Source organism: Bubalus bubalis, chromosome 16, assembly GCF_019923935.1.
Source record: "Bubalus bubalis isolate 160015118507 breed Murrah chromosome 16, NDDB_SH_1, whole genome shotgun sequence".
Taxonomy (NCBI): domain Eukaryota; kingdom Metazoa; phylum Chordata; class Mammalia; order Artiodactyla; family Bovidae; genus Bubalus; species Bubalus bubalis.
In genome coordinates, this window is record NC_059172.1 from 3,116,473 (window position 1) to 3,133,707 (window position 17,235).

General features: G+C 59.0%; 1 protein-coding gene across 3 annotated transcripts; it reads left to right on the forward strand.

Annotated features, from left to right (window-relative positions):
* The first annotated feature begins 2,773 nt into the window (after nt 1–2,773).
* YPEL4 (yippee like 4) lies at nt 2,774–7,461 on the forward strand. Of its 3 annotated transcripts, none has more exons than XM_006080744.4 (5): nt 2,774–2,988; nt 5,238–5,562; nt 5,749–5,792; nt 6,132–6,240; nt 6,449–7,461. In XM_006080744.4, the coding sequence occupies exons 2-5, from the start codon at nt 5,422–5,424 to the stop codon at nt 6,536–6,538; spliced, it is 384 nt and encodes a 127-aa protein (XP_006080806.1). In that variant the 5' UTR covers nt 2,774–2,988; nt 5,238–5,421; the 3' UTR covers nt 6,539–7,461. The 3 variants fall into 3 exon arrangements, with proteins under 3 accessions (XP_006080806.1, XP_044785030.1, XP_044785029.1); XM_044929095.1 differs by lacking the exon at nt 2,774–2,988 and adding an exon at nt 3,332–3,349; XM_044929094.2 differs by lacking the exon at nt 2,774–2,988 and having other exon boundaries at nt 5,146–5,562.
* The last annotated feature ends 9,774 nt before the right edge of the window (nt 7,462–17,235 follow it).

The window sequence follows — 17,235 nt, forward strand, 5'->3', positions numbered from 1 at the left end:
GACTCTTTGCAACTCTATGGACGGTAGCCCGCCAGGCCCCTCTGTCCATGGAATTCTCCAGGCAAGAATACTGCAATAGGTTGCCATGCCCTCCTTCAGGGGATCTTCCCAACCCAGGGATCAAACCCACATCATGGTTCTTTACCACGAGCACCACCTGGGAAGCCCGTCTGTCTTGGATGGTTTGCTTTAATTATTTAATGCACTCACCGTGCAGGTATTAGTTCTCCCGTGAACTACCAGGTATCCTCTAATTGCTCACCATTCTGCAAAAATCCAGTTCTAGGGCTTCCCTTGTGGCTGGTAAAGAATCCGTCTGCAATGCAGGAGACCTGGGTTCAATCCCTGAGTTGAGAAGATCCCCTGGAGAAGGGAACGGCTACCTACTCCAGTATTCTGGCCTAGAAAATTCCATGGACTATACAGTCCATGGACTGCAATGAGTTGGACATGACTGAGCGACTTGCACACACACAGAAAAAGAATCCAGTTCTAGTCTTTCATTTGCAAAATCCTCTATGAGCTCATCCTCTCCTGTTCACACGCAGTCCACTTCCCAGATGTTTCTTTGCCTCCACATTCTCTCCCTTGAGGCAGTTTCTGCCAATTATCTAAAGTCATCATTCTTTTTTCTGTTTCTTTCATTTTCCTTGGCCATGCCACGCAGTTCCCCAACCAGGAATAGAACCCATGCCCCCTGCCTTGGGAGTGTGCCGTTTTAACCACTGGACCGCCAGGTAAGTCCCAAGGTCATCTTAATTTGGATATTAAATAGCCATCTCAAGCTGAGTTTAGGGAGAAGAAACCCCTCCCCCTCCTTTAGAGCCTGCTCTCCGTTTTGCTTCTTAAACACAGAAAGGCTCAGGGTGCAACATTGAAAGCATCTGTGCTTGCCCACACTCTTTCCTCACGTTCAGTCTCTCACTGAGCACTCCTCTCCTCTCCATCCCACCCTCAGATAACACTGCCCTCACGTGCCTTTTTCATCCTCCTCTCCAGCTAAATTCGTGATCATCTTCCTGAGTTCATTTAATTTTTTGCTTCTACACTTTCAAACCTTGCCCTAAAAAACTACTCACTTTCCTTTTTCACACTTCCTTCTATTTTCCTCAACAAATTCTTCCTCCACTTACATTTCCTTCCTCATCTGCTGTCCAGATGAGAACATTTCCCTCTTCTTTCTTTACTCAGTGCTACCTGTCAATTCCAAACCTCTGGTAACATCACTCAAGATACCGACTTTGTGTTTTCAGAATCTACCTTAAACCGAAGGATATTCTCGGATGGTTTGCTTTAATTAATTCATTCACCGTGTTGTGTATTAGTTCTCCAGTGAACTACCAGGTATCCTGAAGAAATATTCAGAATTCCTTTCACTTTTTCATACCCAGTTAGCATTGCCTCCCATTAACCTCATTTCCCTACCTTAACTTTTCACTCCCCCCTTTACTTGTGAAAAAGTACTTTTTCTGAACGTTCACCTCGGTTAGAAATCTAGGTTTTTACCTTAGAGGGTATGTTCTGTGTCTACATACTTTAGCAACTTGCAGAGGGCAAAAGTTTATGAGAAATATTTTGGCTCACATGAAGTATAACTGGAAACTGACAGAAAAATAGTACGAAAGATGTTAAGTTCTTCATAAGACACAAATTTGGCCTGTGCCTCTTGAGCTATCAGAATTTAAGAGTAACTCCACGCGGGGTTGAGGGGTATTCAAGTTGAGAACACTGTTTTGAAATGCCAGTAACTACTGTTTACTAGCTGTCTATCAGGTGCCAAGCTTTTTTTTTTTTTTAGATGTTTACATATTATCTCACTTTACTTCACATGTCCCTGTGGTAAATATCAGCTTCATTTAGCAGAAGGAGAAAACAGGGGCACACAAGTTATCAGGAACTGGCCCAGTGGTTCCTGGTAAGTGTATTGGCAGAGCTGCGATTCCAACTCACGTCTCTTCCGAGACCAAAGCCAGACACTTGGACAACGTCTGAAGATGCAACTCAACTGCTGTTTTTTGAGCATCTTCTGTAGGCAAAGCTCTGCACTTGGCATTGCAGTCCTGGGATGCAGAGAGGAGTTTCCTTTTTCCCTCAAAGTTCAGAGCCCAGCAGAGAATCTTATGTAACATGGGTGTCTCCGTGCGTGAAGCACAGTTCATTTGGAAGTAGTCGATAAGAGGTTTGCCTGTCAGAGGTCATTTTTGGTCTGTGACTCCTTCGGGGGCCGGGGGGGGGGGGGGGTGGGGGGTGGGAGGTGTTGAACCGGAGGCTTTGAGGCTTGGAAGCGCCTGGTACAAGCTTGGGGGCGTCCCATGCCATCCGTGACCATTAAAATGGCTTGCTTTCCCCCACATCAGTATCAGAGCTGAAATGGGAAATGTAGCATCTTGACTGTGCGCACGGTGGGTCCTGACTGTGAATCCGGCTCTCAGCCTCTCGTCTTTGGTCCAGCCCCGCCACCCGTACCGCGGACTCCATCCTTGCCCAGCCCTATCCTCCCCCCAGCTTCTGGCGGTCTCCTTGGCCAAGGGGCCCTCCTCCCCAGCACCCCGGCTCCCCTCCCTGCCCGCCCCTGGCTCGCCCCCCGCCCCCCGGGCATCGCTGCCCCAGCCCCAGGCCCAGCCCTCGACGCCTGCCCGCTGCCTGCCTCCCAGCCCGCCTCCTGTGTCTCCCAGCCCCGCTCTGACGTGGGAGGTGAGGGGGGTGGGGGCCCGGATGACTCACAGTGTTATGATGCAGTCCCACAACACACAGCTACATTCACCCACAGACCGGGGTACCGGCGGGAGGCCGCCTCTGGCCCCCCCCCCCCCCCCCGCCCCCCGCAGCTGGGCCAGCTTGGCAGCCCGGGTCTGGAGCCCCTCACCACCACCCTCCCCGCCTCCCGCCCCTTCCCCACTGAAGGAGCGGAAGGAGCCGCGAAGAGAGCGCAGAGAGATTGAGAGAGAGAGGGGGAGATAGACGGAGATCTCTGGAGCCGGCCTCAAGGTGAGGGGGCAGCCCTTCTCCAAGCACACCTTTCCCCGTCTGTGCGTCTCCCCCTCGGGCTGCGCGTGGCTTTCCCCCCTCGCCAAAGCATTTTCCATCCACCCTTTGTCCTCCCTTCCCCCTCCCCGCCTCATCCCTCTGCGAGCTCTTCCCGACAACTTTGGCCGCAGCCTCAGGCACCCCTGTTTGATCAAGCAGCCCTGTTTATATTGTTTGGCCGCTGGGGTGCAGACCCCCCCTCCCCTGCCACCAAGCACGCCCGGGAGCCTGCTGCACGGCTCATCATTGGGACCATACCGTACCGAGGATGCCAGGCCTTCGGGGGGGGCTCGCGGCCTCCGAGCAGATGCGAGCATCCATTGTGAGCAGGTGTCCCCCTCCCTTTTTCCCTTTTCCTTTTTTTCCCCCCTAAGAGGCACGGGATTCGCACCTGGCTCCGCCAGCCTCCGCCTCTGCCGTCAGCGCCGCTTGCTCAGCAACCCCTCCCTCCCCCCCCCCCCGCCTCCCACGGTCCAGCCGCGGCTCATTCGGGGGGCCGTCCGCACCCCGGCGCGCTTCTGCCCCGGTCACTGGCTCCCCTTGCTTCTCCCGGTCATCTGAGATGGGAAGAGAAGTGACCCCGACGCCCCCTGCCCCCGCCCCCCCCCAGAGGGGCTCTCTGTGCAGCCTCCCCTGGGCGGGATGGAGAAGCAGGGAAAACAGGCGGGGTGAGGCTGGCGGGTCCTTGCCCCCTCCCCGGGCCCCGAGAAAGGGGGAGGGGGGGGCGCCAGGTGGAGCTTGCAGCCGGGAACTCATTGGCGGGCAAAGTTGAAGGCAGACGTGTCCAGCGGAGGCTGGCCGGTGTTCTGCTGGTGAGGACCCCAATGTCACCCTGAACTCAGCCCAGGGTGCTCTTCCTGAGTCCCACCAGGGGCCAAGGGCCTGAAACGGCCGATGCCCTCTGCCGGGAGGCTTTGCAGACAGCCGACCTGGCGGCCCCAGGCAATGCTGGAACAGCTGGGGTGCTGGTGGTCCCCGCGGAGGGCAGGACGGAGCCTGCGCACACCGGCTCCTCTGCCTACTGTTGCCAGGGCACCCGGCTGGCATCCCCGAAACAGACCGGCGCTAAGCCACACAGAGCCGGCCAGCAGGCCCCACCGAGGAGCGGGCCGAGGCTCCCTGGCTTATCAGGGCCGACAGAGGACACCTCCCGCCTTATCCCTGCCTCCAGCACCCGCGGCCACTGTGGGGCTGAAGCCTGCGAATCCTCCTCAAGATTCTTAATCAGAACCAGGCAATTCTTTTTATCTCGCGTCACCCAGAGTGCCTGCCCCTGGGAGAAGGGGGAAAGAAACATCCTGTACCTTGTGCCCCCAAACCACGGGGCTGTGACGCTGCCCATCATGAGACACCGCGCCCGCGCCGCAAACACGGCCCGGGACCGCCGGCCTCTCTGACACCGGCCCTACTTGCCATTGGCCCCCAGCGGTCAGACGCGCCCAAAGGGAAGATCATTTCTCTCCTATGCTGGGTGCTTCACTGAGAGCCAAGACAACAATCCTAGGGGGCAGTAGAGAGAGACAGACGAGCTCAGAAGCTGAGAAGATAAGCCCAGTGATGCTCCAGGGCCAGAATGAGCGGACCCCAAGTGCAGGGCCGGGCAGCAGCCCCGTCCGAGGCCTTCGGTCCCAGCAGAGACGTCCATCAGGCTCTGGGCCCCAGCCCCCCGAGAGGACTGGAGTGTGCCTGTCTGCTTACCTGCCCGCGCTCCTTCCGTTTCTCATCACGCTCCTCCCACCCACACAAATCGTGTGCTGGGGCCAATTACCTTGCAAACCGAGGTCACGGGAAGGAAGGACCGGCATGCACCCCCAACTTTTTCAAGGCTTTGAGCCCCAGAGACACAGAGCCTACCAGCGCACGTGGGACGCATCCTCACAAAAGGATGGAAAAGCGAGGGAGGAAGGAACATTTGCCAGTGACGCGGCTCCCATGGCAGCGGGCCGCTCCCGGTGGAAAATGGTGGAGGCTGGCTCTGGCCCCAGGAGGGCGAGACACCGCCTCCCGGGCTGAGACCCCCCCTATCCGCTGCGGGGCCGGCCCTAGCAGACGGTCAGCCCGGGTGGCAGATGCAGTGTGAGCGCGCGCGCGGAGCAGGGCTGCTGCGGATGGGTAAAGCAGGAGTGGAAGTGATCGCAGGCGCCCCGGCTCTTCCGTGCCCCCGGTAGGGGCTCCCCCGGCTTTCCTGGTGACCCTGCCCTCCTTCCCAGGTGACCTCCATTTCTGCCTGGCTCACGTCTGGGGGGGCCCTGGCCCGGCAGCCCCCCCGCACCGCTCCCGTCCTGAAACACGGCTCTAGCCAACCTGCTCCGCTGCTTCACCTGCGACCGTCTGTGCGGGGGCTGCACGGCGCCCGCGCCCCCCGCCCGCCAGGGCATCGTCCTCCAGCCCGTCATGCCCAGCTGCGACCCTGGCCCGGCCCCCGCCTGCCTCCCCGCCAAGACCTTCCGCAGCTACCTGCCTCGCTGCCACCGCACCTACAGCTGCGTCCACTGCCGCGCACACCTGGCCAAACACGACGAGCTCATCTCCAAGGTAACGCCCTTCCATCACTCCCACCCCCACCCTCGCCCCCCGTATCAGGCTCCTCCAAACATCACCCGGGGATGACACCACGAAGCCTGGCCTCCCTCCTCCATGCCCCCGCGGGGGGTTCAGGGAGCGCGTGACCCCCGGGGTCAAGGGTTCCCCGCAGTCACCGCCCGCCCTGTGTCTCCGCAGTCCTTCCAGGGGAGCCATGGCCGAGCCTACCTGTTTAACTCCGTGTGAGTCTACCCCTCTCCCTTGTGCGTGTGTGCCGGTGTGGGTGAATAGCTTTCCTCTCTGGAGAGAGGGGCTGAGCCGCCCGAGGGGGGTGCCCTGCGCCCTCTGGGTTTGCCTCTCCTTTGGCGGAAGCCCGGTCTGTTGCTCTTTTGTGGGGAGCCCGGGAGAACTGGGGTGCCAGGCGCTAGACAGCAAGGGGTGGGGTGCTGGAGGCAGGGCTCTCAGCTGGGTGGGTTGCGCTCTCTCCAGAGGCTGGGCCTTCTGGGCTGTTTTTGGGGTGCGCTGACGGAGTGACACACCGCCCCGCCCCCCCCGCGTGCTGGGTCCTTCCCGTCTCCCAGGGTCAACGTGGGGTGCGGGCCAGCTGAACAGCGCCTCCTGCTCACGGGGCTGCACTCGGTAGCTGATATTTTCTGCGAGAGCTGCAAAACCACCCTGGGGTGGAAATATGTAAGTACTCGGGGGGAGGGCCACCCTCTGAAGGCCGGGAGTGGGGGGGGTCTCCGTGGCCCCCCAGGCCCCAGTGGCCACCCGTCAGGTGTCTGCCTGACCCAGAGGGAGGCGGGAGCTAGGAGTGGGGGGACCGGGTAGGGGGCGGGCTTACGCCGGCGGCGGTAGGCGGGTCCGTCGGCCCACATTGCCGGCCTCCCCCCGCCAGGAGCAGGCTTTTGAGACGAGCCAGAAGTACAAGGAGGGGAAGTACATCATTGAGATGTCGCACATGGTGAAGGACAACGGCTGGGACTGAGGGCTTCCGGCGGCCTCTGCCCTCCCGACGCATGCCCCACCCTCCCACACCTGCCCCCGCCCGGCCGCGCGTCCATACCAGCATGAGCACTGCCCCACCCCTGGGGGGGACCCTGCTCCCGCCGTCCCTCCCCCCGCCGCCACCCCATCACGCCCAGGCCCCCTTGGAATGGGGGTCTGCGGTACCCCAGGGGTGTTGAAGGTTCAGGCGTGGGCAGCAGTCAGGGAGAGGCAGAAACGGAGGGGAAAGGGGTGGCCGTGGGGACTTGTCGCCCCCAAGGTTCTGAAAACCGAGGGGCTGGCGGGGCAGAGGCGCAGGCTTAGAGGACCCTCGGGAGGAAGCCGTGTTTGCTCCACCTCTGCGAGCGAACAGAGGACCAACCTCGAGTCTTGGCACTGGGAGATCCTAGGCCACAGAATAGCAGGTGAGAAGAGGCTCGAGGTGGAGTGAAATGCTGACCTCAGACGCCGGGAGGTACCGGAGTCTCTTAAGGGTGACGTTTTCCACCCCCCATTTGCAGCAGCCGGGATTCGTGGGGTGGGGGGCGGGCGGAAGAAAAAAAAAGTCCGGAGTCCCAGGCCCTGGGAGATCATCAAAGCATCCCAGGGGTTTGCATTTTACTCCACTTGGCAGTTTACCTTGGCACTGAAGAGGCACTTTCGAGTATCTGACCTTTGCCATGGGGTGGGGTGGGGGGAGGTCCCCCCGGAACAGCCCCACCCCCGGCTGGCAGTCTCCAGAGCGAGCAGGGTTGGTGGGCGTCCTCCTGCCCGGCTACTGCTCCCTGGGACCTAGGCCCTCGGAGGGAAGGTGGGGGATCAGTGCCATGAGGCTAGGCGTCCTCGCGGCTGCCACCAGCGAACGAAACTTTTGTATGATATATAAAGTGTTCGGGTCTATTTTTAATAAAAAGGGGAAAGCAACATGTGAGGCACTGGGTCCTCTGACTTTTCTTGGCAGGTACCACAGATCGTCCCACGCACACCCCTGCCCCAGGCCTGACCCTCCTCCTCTGTTGTTTAGCAGCTAAGTCGACTCTTTTGCAATGTGGACTGCAGCCTGCCAGGCTCCTCCGTCCATGGGGTTCTCCAGGCAAGAATACTGGAGTGGGTTGCCATTTCCTTCTCCAGGGGATCTTCCGGAACCAGGGATCAAACCCAGGTCTCCTGCATTGCAGGCAGATTCTTTACCATCTGAGCCACCTGGGAAGGCCGCCCTTCTATCCCTAGGGGGCAGCAATTGCTCTGTCTATGGCAAGACACCAGGGGATGGAGATTCAGGTGAGGTTTTGCTTCTGAGATGGTTTGTTGTTGTTGAGTGAGATTCCAGCGGGAGCATCCTTAATAGCTTCTATCTTTTGGAGCCCTTGACAAGGAATCCACTTTTGCCAAGTTTGAAGAGATTCATTCCAGAACAAGAGCTTTCTTGGGTCCCATTGCCTTTCAGCCTGGTTCTGGAATCTTTTGGTCAGCTCATGGCTGCTCTTGAAGCTAAAAGGAAAATCGATCAGCCAAGGTGCTGCCCTGGCAGCGGTTACAAACTGGAACAAAATAGCTCAACGCTGCAGCGTCAATGCAACCACGTGACCCACGTGCGATTGTTGGCAGTGCTGTGAAATTCTTATTGTTGTGGGGTCACCAACAACTGCAGGGAGGGTTGGATGCACCATAAAAATCTTTTTTTTTTTTTTGTAAGCTAGCTTGTTATTTCCACATTCATTCATTGGTACTGTAAATATTTGTAAGAGCACTTCTTCCTTGCCAGGCCTTGTTTAGCACTGGCAAAGCAGTGGAGAAGAAGGCAGTCATGGCCTGACTTCATGGAGCTTCCTGTCTAGTGGGAAGACGAACAAGATGCAGGCAATTCCAGTAGAAGGGGACAGGGGAGTGAGCGCAGGGCTTGTACTAGAGGGATCACCTAGAATTGAGGAAAGCAACCTTTGCAGAAGTGATGACTTTGAAAGCTGAGAGGCTGGGTGGGCAGAAAGGAAGAGTAAGGGGAGGGGGTAGTTCAGGCTGAGAGAACTGTGTCAGGTGGCTCAAGTTTAGTTAATTTGAAGAGAAATAAAAGTTTCTTTCCTAAACTGGAGCGCAGATACGAGTGGGTGAGAGGTGAGCCAGCCCAGGAAAGACAGGCTGGGGCCATGAAACACTCAAGGACTTCATCCCAAGGGCACTGAGTAAACACTGAACATTTCTTGTCCTTTAACAAGTGGACTCACATCACCAAATGGCCTGAAAAGAGGCTCAAGTAGGAATGCTAAGAATGAAAAAAAAAGAGACTTGAAGCTAACTGTAGTCTCAGATACTGTTGTCAACATCAGAATGAAAAGGCTATCTGGGCAGAAGAGCTCTGGAAGACACAGGTGCTAGAAGGCAAATCAAGCCCTGAAGGAATGATGTCCAGCACCCCCATCTGGGGGACCTCGGGTGCCCAGCACCCCCATCTGGGGGCCTTGGGGTCCACCCCAGCACCCCCATCTGGGAGGGCTCGGGGTCCGCCCCAGCACCCCCATCTAGGGGGCCTTGGGGTCTACCCCAGCACCCCCATCTGGGAGGGCTCAGGGTCTGTCCCAGCACCCCCATCTAGGGGGCCTCGGGTGCCCAGCACCCCCATCTGGGGGGCCTCGGGGTCCGCTCCAGCACCCCCATCTGGGAGGGCTCGGGGTCTGTCCCAGCACCCCCATCTAGGGGGCCTTGGGTGCCCAGAACCCCCACCTGGGAGGCCTTGGGGTCCGTCCCAGCCTGCCTGGCGATGCCCAGAGCCTTCTCTCAGGTTCCAGCAAGGGACCCAGAAACCCTGTCCTTCTGAATCCCACTTCTTGCACTAAAGTTCAGGAAGGCTTGTCCTTGAATATTTCTGACCTTGAACATCAGGCACAAACTAGCTGCCTTCTTAAAGCTCCCCAAATCTGCCTCTCTCTCAATTTACTTATTAAGCCAACTAGGAACTGTGGGAAACAGGAAAGTAAATGGCACCCATGAGTCTCGGTTCTTTGTAATCTCTCCTGGAAGAATCATTCTGCGAGTTGGGTTCAAGGGATCCTATGTAATCTTTGCGATTAGGCCATGGGGCGGGACTGTCCAAACTCTGGATGCTCAGACAGGTGTCAAGTACCCTGTGACCAAGAGGGGTAGGTGGAGAGGAGGTCTCCTTTTTCTGCCTGAGAGCCAGGGAAGGAGCTGCAGGCACGGAATGCCAGGGGCGTACCAGCCCCTCCCCAGGGTGCAGTCCTTTCGGGTTAGCCTTTTTTCCTTGCCTGTGCACCCCCTTTTTCTAATGGAGGTCTACTCTGGACCCAACAGTGATTCAATCTTCTCCACCCACCCTCCAATCCCAAGCTGAGTCTGGGAACTTCTTGGCCAACCAGTCACTCCCTCCTTTCCTCCTTAAAGCATTGAACCTTTGGAAGATACTCATCTACAACCAGCAGGTGGCACCAAAAACCCTCTACCCCTCAGCTCGACACCCTTCCTCAACCCTCTCCAAGACTGGTAAACTGTGATTTAGGACAGGATTAGATCTAGGCTCTGAAACGTTAAGCACCATCAAACTCTGGCCGTGCTGCTTAAGCCTCTCCTGACTCAGTTTTTCCATCTGTAAAATGGGGATGTTACTTTTCGGTCCTGAGGACCCACCATGATGCACTTGGTGTCTGGCACACAGGCTGCAGACGGACGTGCTTCCGTAAGTGTGAGCTATTCGTCTGACTTACTCAGAGGGAGGCCTCCTGAGTTCCCACCAGGTGGCTGAGGGGTGCCCAGGCCGGAGAGGAGGGTCGATGCCTGGGAGGCAGCCGGCGCTGGGCAGCGCTGCGCGGCCAATGCCCTTTTAACATTGCACTGCTAGTGACAGGCGCAGACAGTAGCACAATGTGAAAAGAGCCCCGGCCCGCAGCAGAGGGGCGCGGCCCTGCTCCCAGGCCCCTGCTTCCCCAGCCCTTCCCCACCCTCAGCACAGCCCCCCTCCTTTCTCCAGGGTCCCTTCTGTTTCCTTCCACTCCTCCTCCTGTCTTCTTCCTCACCTCCTTCCTAACATGGAGATCATCTTTCCCCGGAGGTTTCAGGGCAGGGGGAACAGAGTGCCAGGAAGCAGCCTGGCATTCCGTCTTCACGGGAAAATGACTGGGAGACACCCCTGCCCCCAGATCCGGAGGTGAGGAGAAGCCGGGTTTACCTGGGTTTGTAGGTCTTGTCAGCTTCCCTCCAGAGAGGAGCTGGCTGCCCCAGACCACAGAGCTTCCTCCCCGCTCTAAAGCTCTCTCTCCTTTTTTACTTTAGATAAAGGGTAGGTCTAGGCCTTCACGGGACAGTCTCGGATGGGGGCGAACAGGCTGCACAGACAGACCCCCAGGTCTGCAGGCGGAAGCTGTGGGTGAAGTCCCACCTCTGCAGCTCCTCTCGGAGGCCTGCAAAATCCACTGAGTGGATTCAGCGTTGAACAAAATGGTGCGGTTCATTCCCTCGCCATTAGAGACAGGCTTTCCTTGGCAGTAGGGTCAGAATCTGTTTCCTGTTTATCCAGGGACTCCGGTTAGGGGGTTTTTCAAGCTCACCGGCATCTTCAGACGTCCCCATCCTATCAGGTCTAAGGGGCTTACACCCCCGACAAACAATCCTGAGACCGACCAAAGGTTCAGAGTCGGGCAGAGATCTGGGGCAGCAGGCTCCTGGCTAGAGCTGCGGCCCTCGGGGGCCGGGCTGTGGGGTAATTCCGGGGTGCACCCATCAGAAAGGCCCCTGGGGGATGCCCGGTGCCCTCCCCGCTGGGAGCTCTTCCTGGGGGGGAGGGGGGGTTCCCTCCCACTAGCTCGAAAAGCAGGAGAGCCTGTCCCCTGCCTTTCCATGCAGTCTGTTCCTGTAATCGGGGCCCGGGGCCCACAGTTCTAATGGACGGAGATCCAGGCTCCGCGAGGGTCGGTCACCAGCTTCTGCTGTTGGGTTGAGCAAAGCCGTCCCCGTGGGGAACCGGACGGTGTCAACAAGGGGCCGAGGGGCCAAGAGCACGGGCCAGCCAGCTTCCTGGAGGCCAGGGGGAGATGCCCCCCAGGGGGCCCAGATCGCACCCGGGGTGGGGGGCGGGGGCCGGACCCCGCGGCTCTCACGGCCCCCTCCGCCCAGAGCCGGGCGCCCCGGTCCGGCCGCCGGCGGGGCCCTCCCCAGCCCCGGGCCCGGGAGCCGCCCCCCCGGCTCCTGGCAGAGGCGGGCGTGGAGGCCGAGGAGGAAACGGGGGAGGGGCGGCTCAAGTTCCCCGCGCCCCACTCCTCACCGGCCACCATCTTCCGGCCCTGGCCCCCCGGAGCAGCGGGGGATGGGGCCCAGCCCGCGGCAGGGAGAGAAAGGGCAGGTGGAGGGGCGGCGGGAGCGGCGGGGCAGGCCGGGCCCGCGGCCATGGCGACCAGAGGGGCAGCCCGGAGGGCTCCAGGAACGGGGCGCGGGGGACGGGGTGAGGGGGGCGTGCGCTCCTTCCACACCCAGCTCTGCGCCGCCCCCCCACCCCCACCGCCCCCGGGACACACACACCTGAGGCTGGACCACACACGGGCGCGAGCGCACACACTCCAGCCACACTTGCCGCACGGCTCAGCTTACTACACACTTACCCAGACGGCGTGCGTGGGGGGGAGCCCGCAGCTCGCGCTCCGAGCGCACCCCTCCAGGCCCGGCAACTCTTAAGGCAGGGGCGGGCCTCACTCCCGCGCGCAGCCCCCCGGCTCGTCCCACAACTTCTCCCGACGCACAACTCCGCGCTGGGTTCAGCCCTGCGGCCCCTGCATTCCCCCCTCAACGCCCCCGCCAAGTCCCCTGTGCCCCACAGCCCCTGCACACACACACACAGACACACACACACCCCCTGCGCGCGCGCACACACACCCCTGCGCGCGCACACACAGACACACACACACCCTGCGCGCGCGCGCACACACACACACCCTGCACACAGACACACATACACGCACGCCCGGGCACACACAGATGGCCCAGCGGAGCCCCCCGCCCCGGCCCCACCACACCCCCACTGGAAAGGCGCAGGGAGCCACGCCAGCACGACACGCCTGCTGCTCCCCCGTCTCAGTTGCGGCGAAAGAAGAAACCAGAAGAGATGCCCGCGCGGAGGGGACGGCGAGGGCAGAGAAGACGGAGGAGGGGCCCGGCCCGCCCCCGGCCCTCGCCGAGAGGATGCGCCCCCCCCCCCCCGTCCGCGGCGCTGGCCCTCGGGGCGCCCCGATACCTACATGCCGCGCCTCCTTCCGCTCCTCGGCCCGCCGCCTCCCTCTTCCCGGGCCCTTTCTCTGCCCTCCCCGCCCCGGCGCCCCCCCCCCCCCCCCCCCCGGCGCCCCCCCCCCCCCGCCCGCCGCCCTCCCGGGCCGGGCTCGGGCCCCGCGGCGGCCGCGGCCGAGACGGGGGCCGGGGGCGCCGGGCGCCGCGCCCGCGCCGGGTCCCCCGCGCCCCCTTCTCCTTCCACACTCCCTGCCGTCCATCTTGAATACTTGGGATTCTTGAATGGAGTGAGCAGGATCCGCTGCCCCAGGCTCCCATTGGCTGCGGGTTCACCCTTTTGAAACGAGATCCTCCCGCCCATTGGCTGCCGGGCTCCCCTCTTAGCCCCCAACCCCCATCCCCCGCGCCCCCCCACGGCCAGCGAGGTCGGGGCGCTCCCAGGCGCCCCCTCCGCGGGCCTCCCCCCACACCCCACGGGCACCCCCCACCCCTGGAGGTCGGCCTCCCGGCTCGTTCCATCACGTCCCCCACCCGGCTGCAGGTGAGGGCGGACCGGGTTCCCGCCAAATGCGGCTCCCGAAGCCCGGCTCGCGGACGCCCCTGGTGCCGGACTCGGAGACCCTAGGAGACGAGAGGTGCGATTTCCTGCCCGCCTCCCGACGCCCCTTGAGCCGAAGTCCCTCTCCAACCGGGACCCTCCTGGCCTTTCAGCCTCAGCCCAGGCGATCAGAGCAGCGCTCCTGAACCAGCCAGCCCCCTGGGCTGGGCAGGAAGAGGGCAGCTCCGGAAAGATCTGGGCCCTTCTGAGCGGCTTCAGCCTGGTTGCCGCGGGGCAGGTCTGACCCTACCAGGAATGTGCAGCATCTGGAGCTCTGCTCCGTCACACACGTCCCCTGGGACCAGCCCGCCCAGCCCCGCCCGGCCCAATACTGGGCCCACTCGGAGCTGGGAGCCCAGACCGGCACGGAGGAACTAGGGAGTAAGAGCAGTGAGTCAGGCCTGGACGTGGGGGTCCCTTTATTCTGGGCCCGGATTTGCTGTAACATGCTTCTCGAGGTCACGGTCTCCTCTCTGGGCCTGTTTCCTGATTTACAAAAGTTTGATCTAGAACTTCCTATAGAAGTTTCTATGTGAGGATAGAAATGATCTGTACTGTACCATCCAATGTGATAGCCACTAGCCACGTGCAGCTACTGACCCTTTGAAATTGGCTTCTGTGACAATTGTTCAGCCGCTCAGTCATGTCCCACTCTTCGTAACTCCATAGACTGCAGCACGCCAGCCTTCCCTGTCCATCACCAACCCCCAGAGCGTACTCAAACTCATGTCCATTGAGTGGGTAATGGCCATCCAACCATCTCATCCTCTGTCACCCCCTCCTCCTCCTTCCCTCAATCTTCCCCAGCATCAGGGTCTTTTCCAAGACTCTGACTGAGGAAATGGGGTTCTGATATTATCTAATTTTAATCACTTCTAATAGCCATATGTAACCAGTGACACCAGTTTGGACACTGCAGGTCCAGGATGCTGGTGTTCCTGCTGGTGAAGAGCATTCTAGGAATCTTGCTTGGCAGAAAGTCTTTTCTCCTTGTCCCTAGGTGCAAAGTCCTCCAGATCCAACGTGTGTTAGTGTCTAGAAAGTGAGGCTCAAATCCCTGCCCCCTTCGTCAGGAATGCTTTCCTTACCGCTGTCGGATTGTCAGTCTGCTCTGTGGGGCTGAAGTTACACATACCCACAGGACACAGAAGGTTAGCGGTAGTAGAGGATTTGCAAGTTTGCCCAACCTTCATGTTTTTCCAAGGATAAACACCAAGGTGTTGACCGGAGTTAGGGTGGGGGATGTCCTTGGCCCAAAACTTCCCTCGTAGCTCAGTGGGTAAAGAATCCGCTTCCAATGCAGGAGACCAGGGTTGGATCCTTGGGTTGGGAAGCGCCCCTGGAGAAGGAAATGGCAACCCACTCCAGTATTCTTGCCTGGGAAAATCCCATGGACGGAGGAGCCTGGCAGGCTACAGTCCACAGGGTTGAAAGACTTGGACACGACTGAGCGACTAAACCACCAGGGGCGCACAGCACTTAGTACATCTTTTCTGAGCTTTACAAGGCGTGTGGGATCTTACTTCCTGGACCAGGGATTGAACCCATGTCCCCTGCAGTGGAAGCATGGTGTCTTAATCGCTGGACCCGGAGGGATGTCCTCTTCAGAGTTTTTGTGAGCCTGCCACCCCCACCCCGCTGCTGCCACACACACCATTAAGTTCATTCAACAAATGCACTTCTCTGACCCAGGACATAGAGGACCTGGGGTGGAAATCCACCAAGACTGATACCGAGGGACAACCAGCTCCATGGGAGAGGCTGAGCTCCTGGGTCTGCCAGGGTGATGAGAACATGGGCAGCTCAGAGCACGTGTCCTAAGCCAGGGTGGTTCAGAGACCCCAGTGTGCACCACCCCCAGCATGAGGAGCAGAAGCTGTGAGGCAGAAAACCAACTCTGGGTTTATCCTTGGGTTGACCAGGAGGCCGAATTAGCAAGCAGCTGTGGTTTCTGCAGGTGGAGTGGAAGGGTATGAGTGTCCAAGGTTCTGGTGGTTACAGGCAAAGACTGGTGCACACAGGGCCCTAACCCAGCAGAGAGAGGAGCCACAGGGGTTGGTAAAAGGGACTGGGCACCTGCCTGAACTTGTATGGTATTGGTCCAGTCCCTGCTCTTGGAGGACGTCTGCCTGGGCAATGCGCTGTGGGTAAGGGGAAGACCCAGAGCTGCCTGGGGAACGGCTTCTGTGCTCAACACTGCGTTATTACAGCTGAAAACTGCTAAAAGACTTCTCTGGTGACAGACGGGTAAGGAGTTCGGAGGCAAGGATGGCTCCCAGTGGGGAAGGGAATCTAAGAAGTCTTCCTGGAGGAAGGAGCATCTGACACTTGAAGATGAGAAAGGATTTAAAGGAAAAAAGATGAGGACTTCTCTCGTGGTCCAGGGGCTAAGACTCCACGCTCCCACCGCAGGGGGCTCAGGCTCGATCCCTGATCAGGAAACTAGAGCCCACGTGCCTAAGACTTTTCAGGCCACGACTAAAGATCTCGCGTGCTTCAACGAAGATCAAAGGTCCCGCCTGCCGCATCTAAGGCTGGCACGGCCTAATTAGTTATTAAATAGAAGACAAGAAGATGGGAGGAAGGAAGACCAGAAAACGGCAAGAAGAGGCAGCAACACAAAGGCTGGAAGATGGGGAAGCGGCAGTCTGTACTTAGAATGGGTTGTAAATTCCGTGGGAACCCAGGAGGTAGGAAAGAGAATGGCCAGGATGGAAAGTCAGGCTGAGACAGGTGGTGGCGGCCTTGGACACTTCCCCCTGGGCCTGGCTCAGCTCCAGTGACATCATGTTTCTTTCTTTTTTTTTTTTTTTGACATCATTTTTTCTTGAAGACGCCCTAACCCTTTTCCCTGCTGAACAGTGATGCTTCTCAACTGTTCATCAGGCTCCCAGCGCCTCCACCCTCAGCCTTCTGCAGCTTCTACCTTCGTCTGCAGGCCCCCATTTGCATTCCACAAACATCCTTCCCACGGCAGAATGGACTCTCCTCGGTCTGCCTCAGCTCTGTGTCCAGTCTCTGGATTCCCTGTGCCCAGGAATGAGCCTCACAAAGCTCCTTTCTCTCTCATGTCTGTGCTCAGCCCTCCAGGCTCCTCTGTCTGTGGAAATTCCAGGCAGGAATCCTGGAGTGGGCTGCCATGTCCTTTTTCACTTATCATATTTTAAACTCCATCCCATCTTGGGAGTTTAAAATGGAGGCCAGGGGACTTCCCTGGTGGTCCAGTGGTTAAGACTCCACCCCTCCACAGCAGGGGGCACAGGTTCGATCCCTGGTCAAGGAACTAAGATCCCCCATGCTGGTCAGCTGAGGGTAGGGGTTAGGGGGGAAATGAGGGCCAGGAGCAGATAGACATGGTCTAACTTGTCATCAGTTCAGTCACTCAGTCGTGTCCGACTCTTTGCGACCCATGGACTGCAGCATGCCAGGCTTCCCTGACCATCACCAACTCCCAGAGTTTACTCAAACTCATGTCCGTCGAGTCGGTTATGCCATCTGACCATCTCATCCTGTGTCATCCCCTTCTCCTCCTGCCCTCAATCTTTCCCAGAATCAGGGTCTTTTCCAATGAGTCAGTTCTTGGTATCAGGTGGCCAGAGTATTAGAGTTTCAGCTTCAGCATCAGTCCTTCCAATGAATATTCAGGACTTATCTCCTTTAGGATGGACTGGTTGGATCTCCTTACAGTTTAAGGGACTCTCAAGTGTCTTCTACAACACCTCAGTTCAAAAGCATCAATTCCTCGGCGCTCGGCTTTCTTCGCAGTCCAGCTCTCACATCCGAACTTGTTATAGGAGTGTTAAAAAAGGCACTAGGAGCTATTTGGCTCCAGCCTCCGCCCCTACATTCTTTCCCCCTTGTCTGGGAGTTCCAGAATG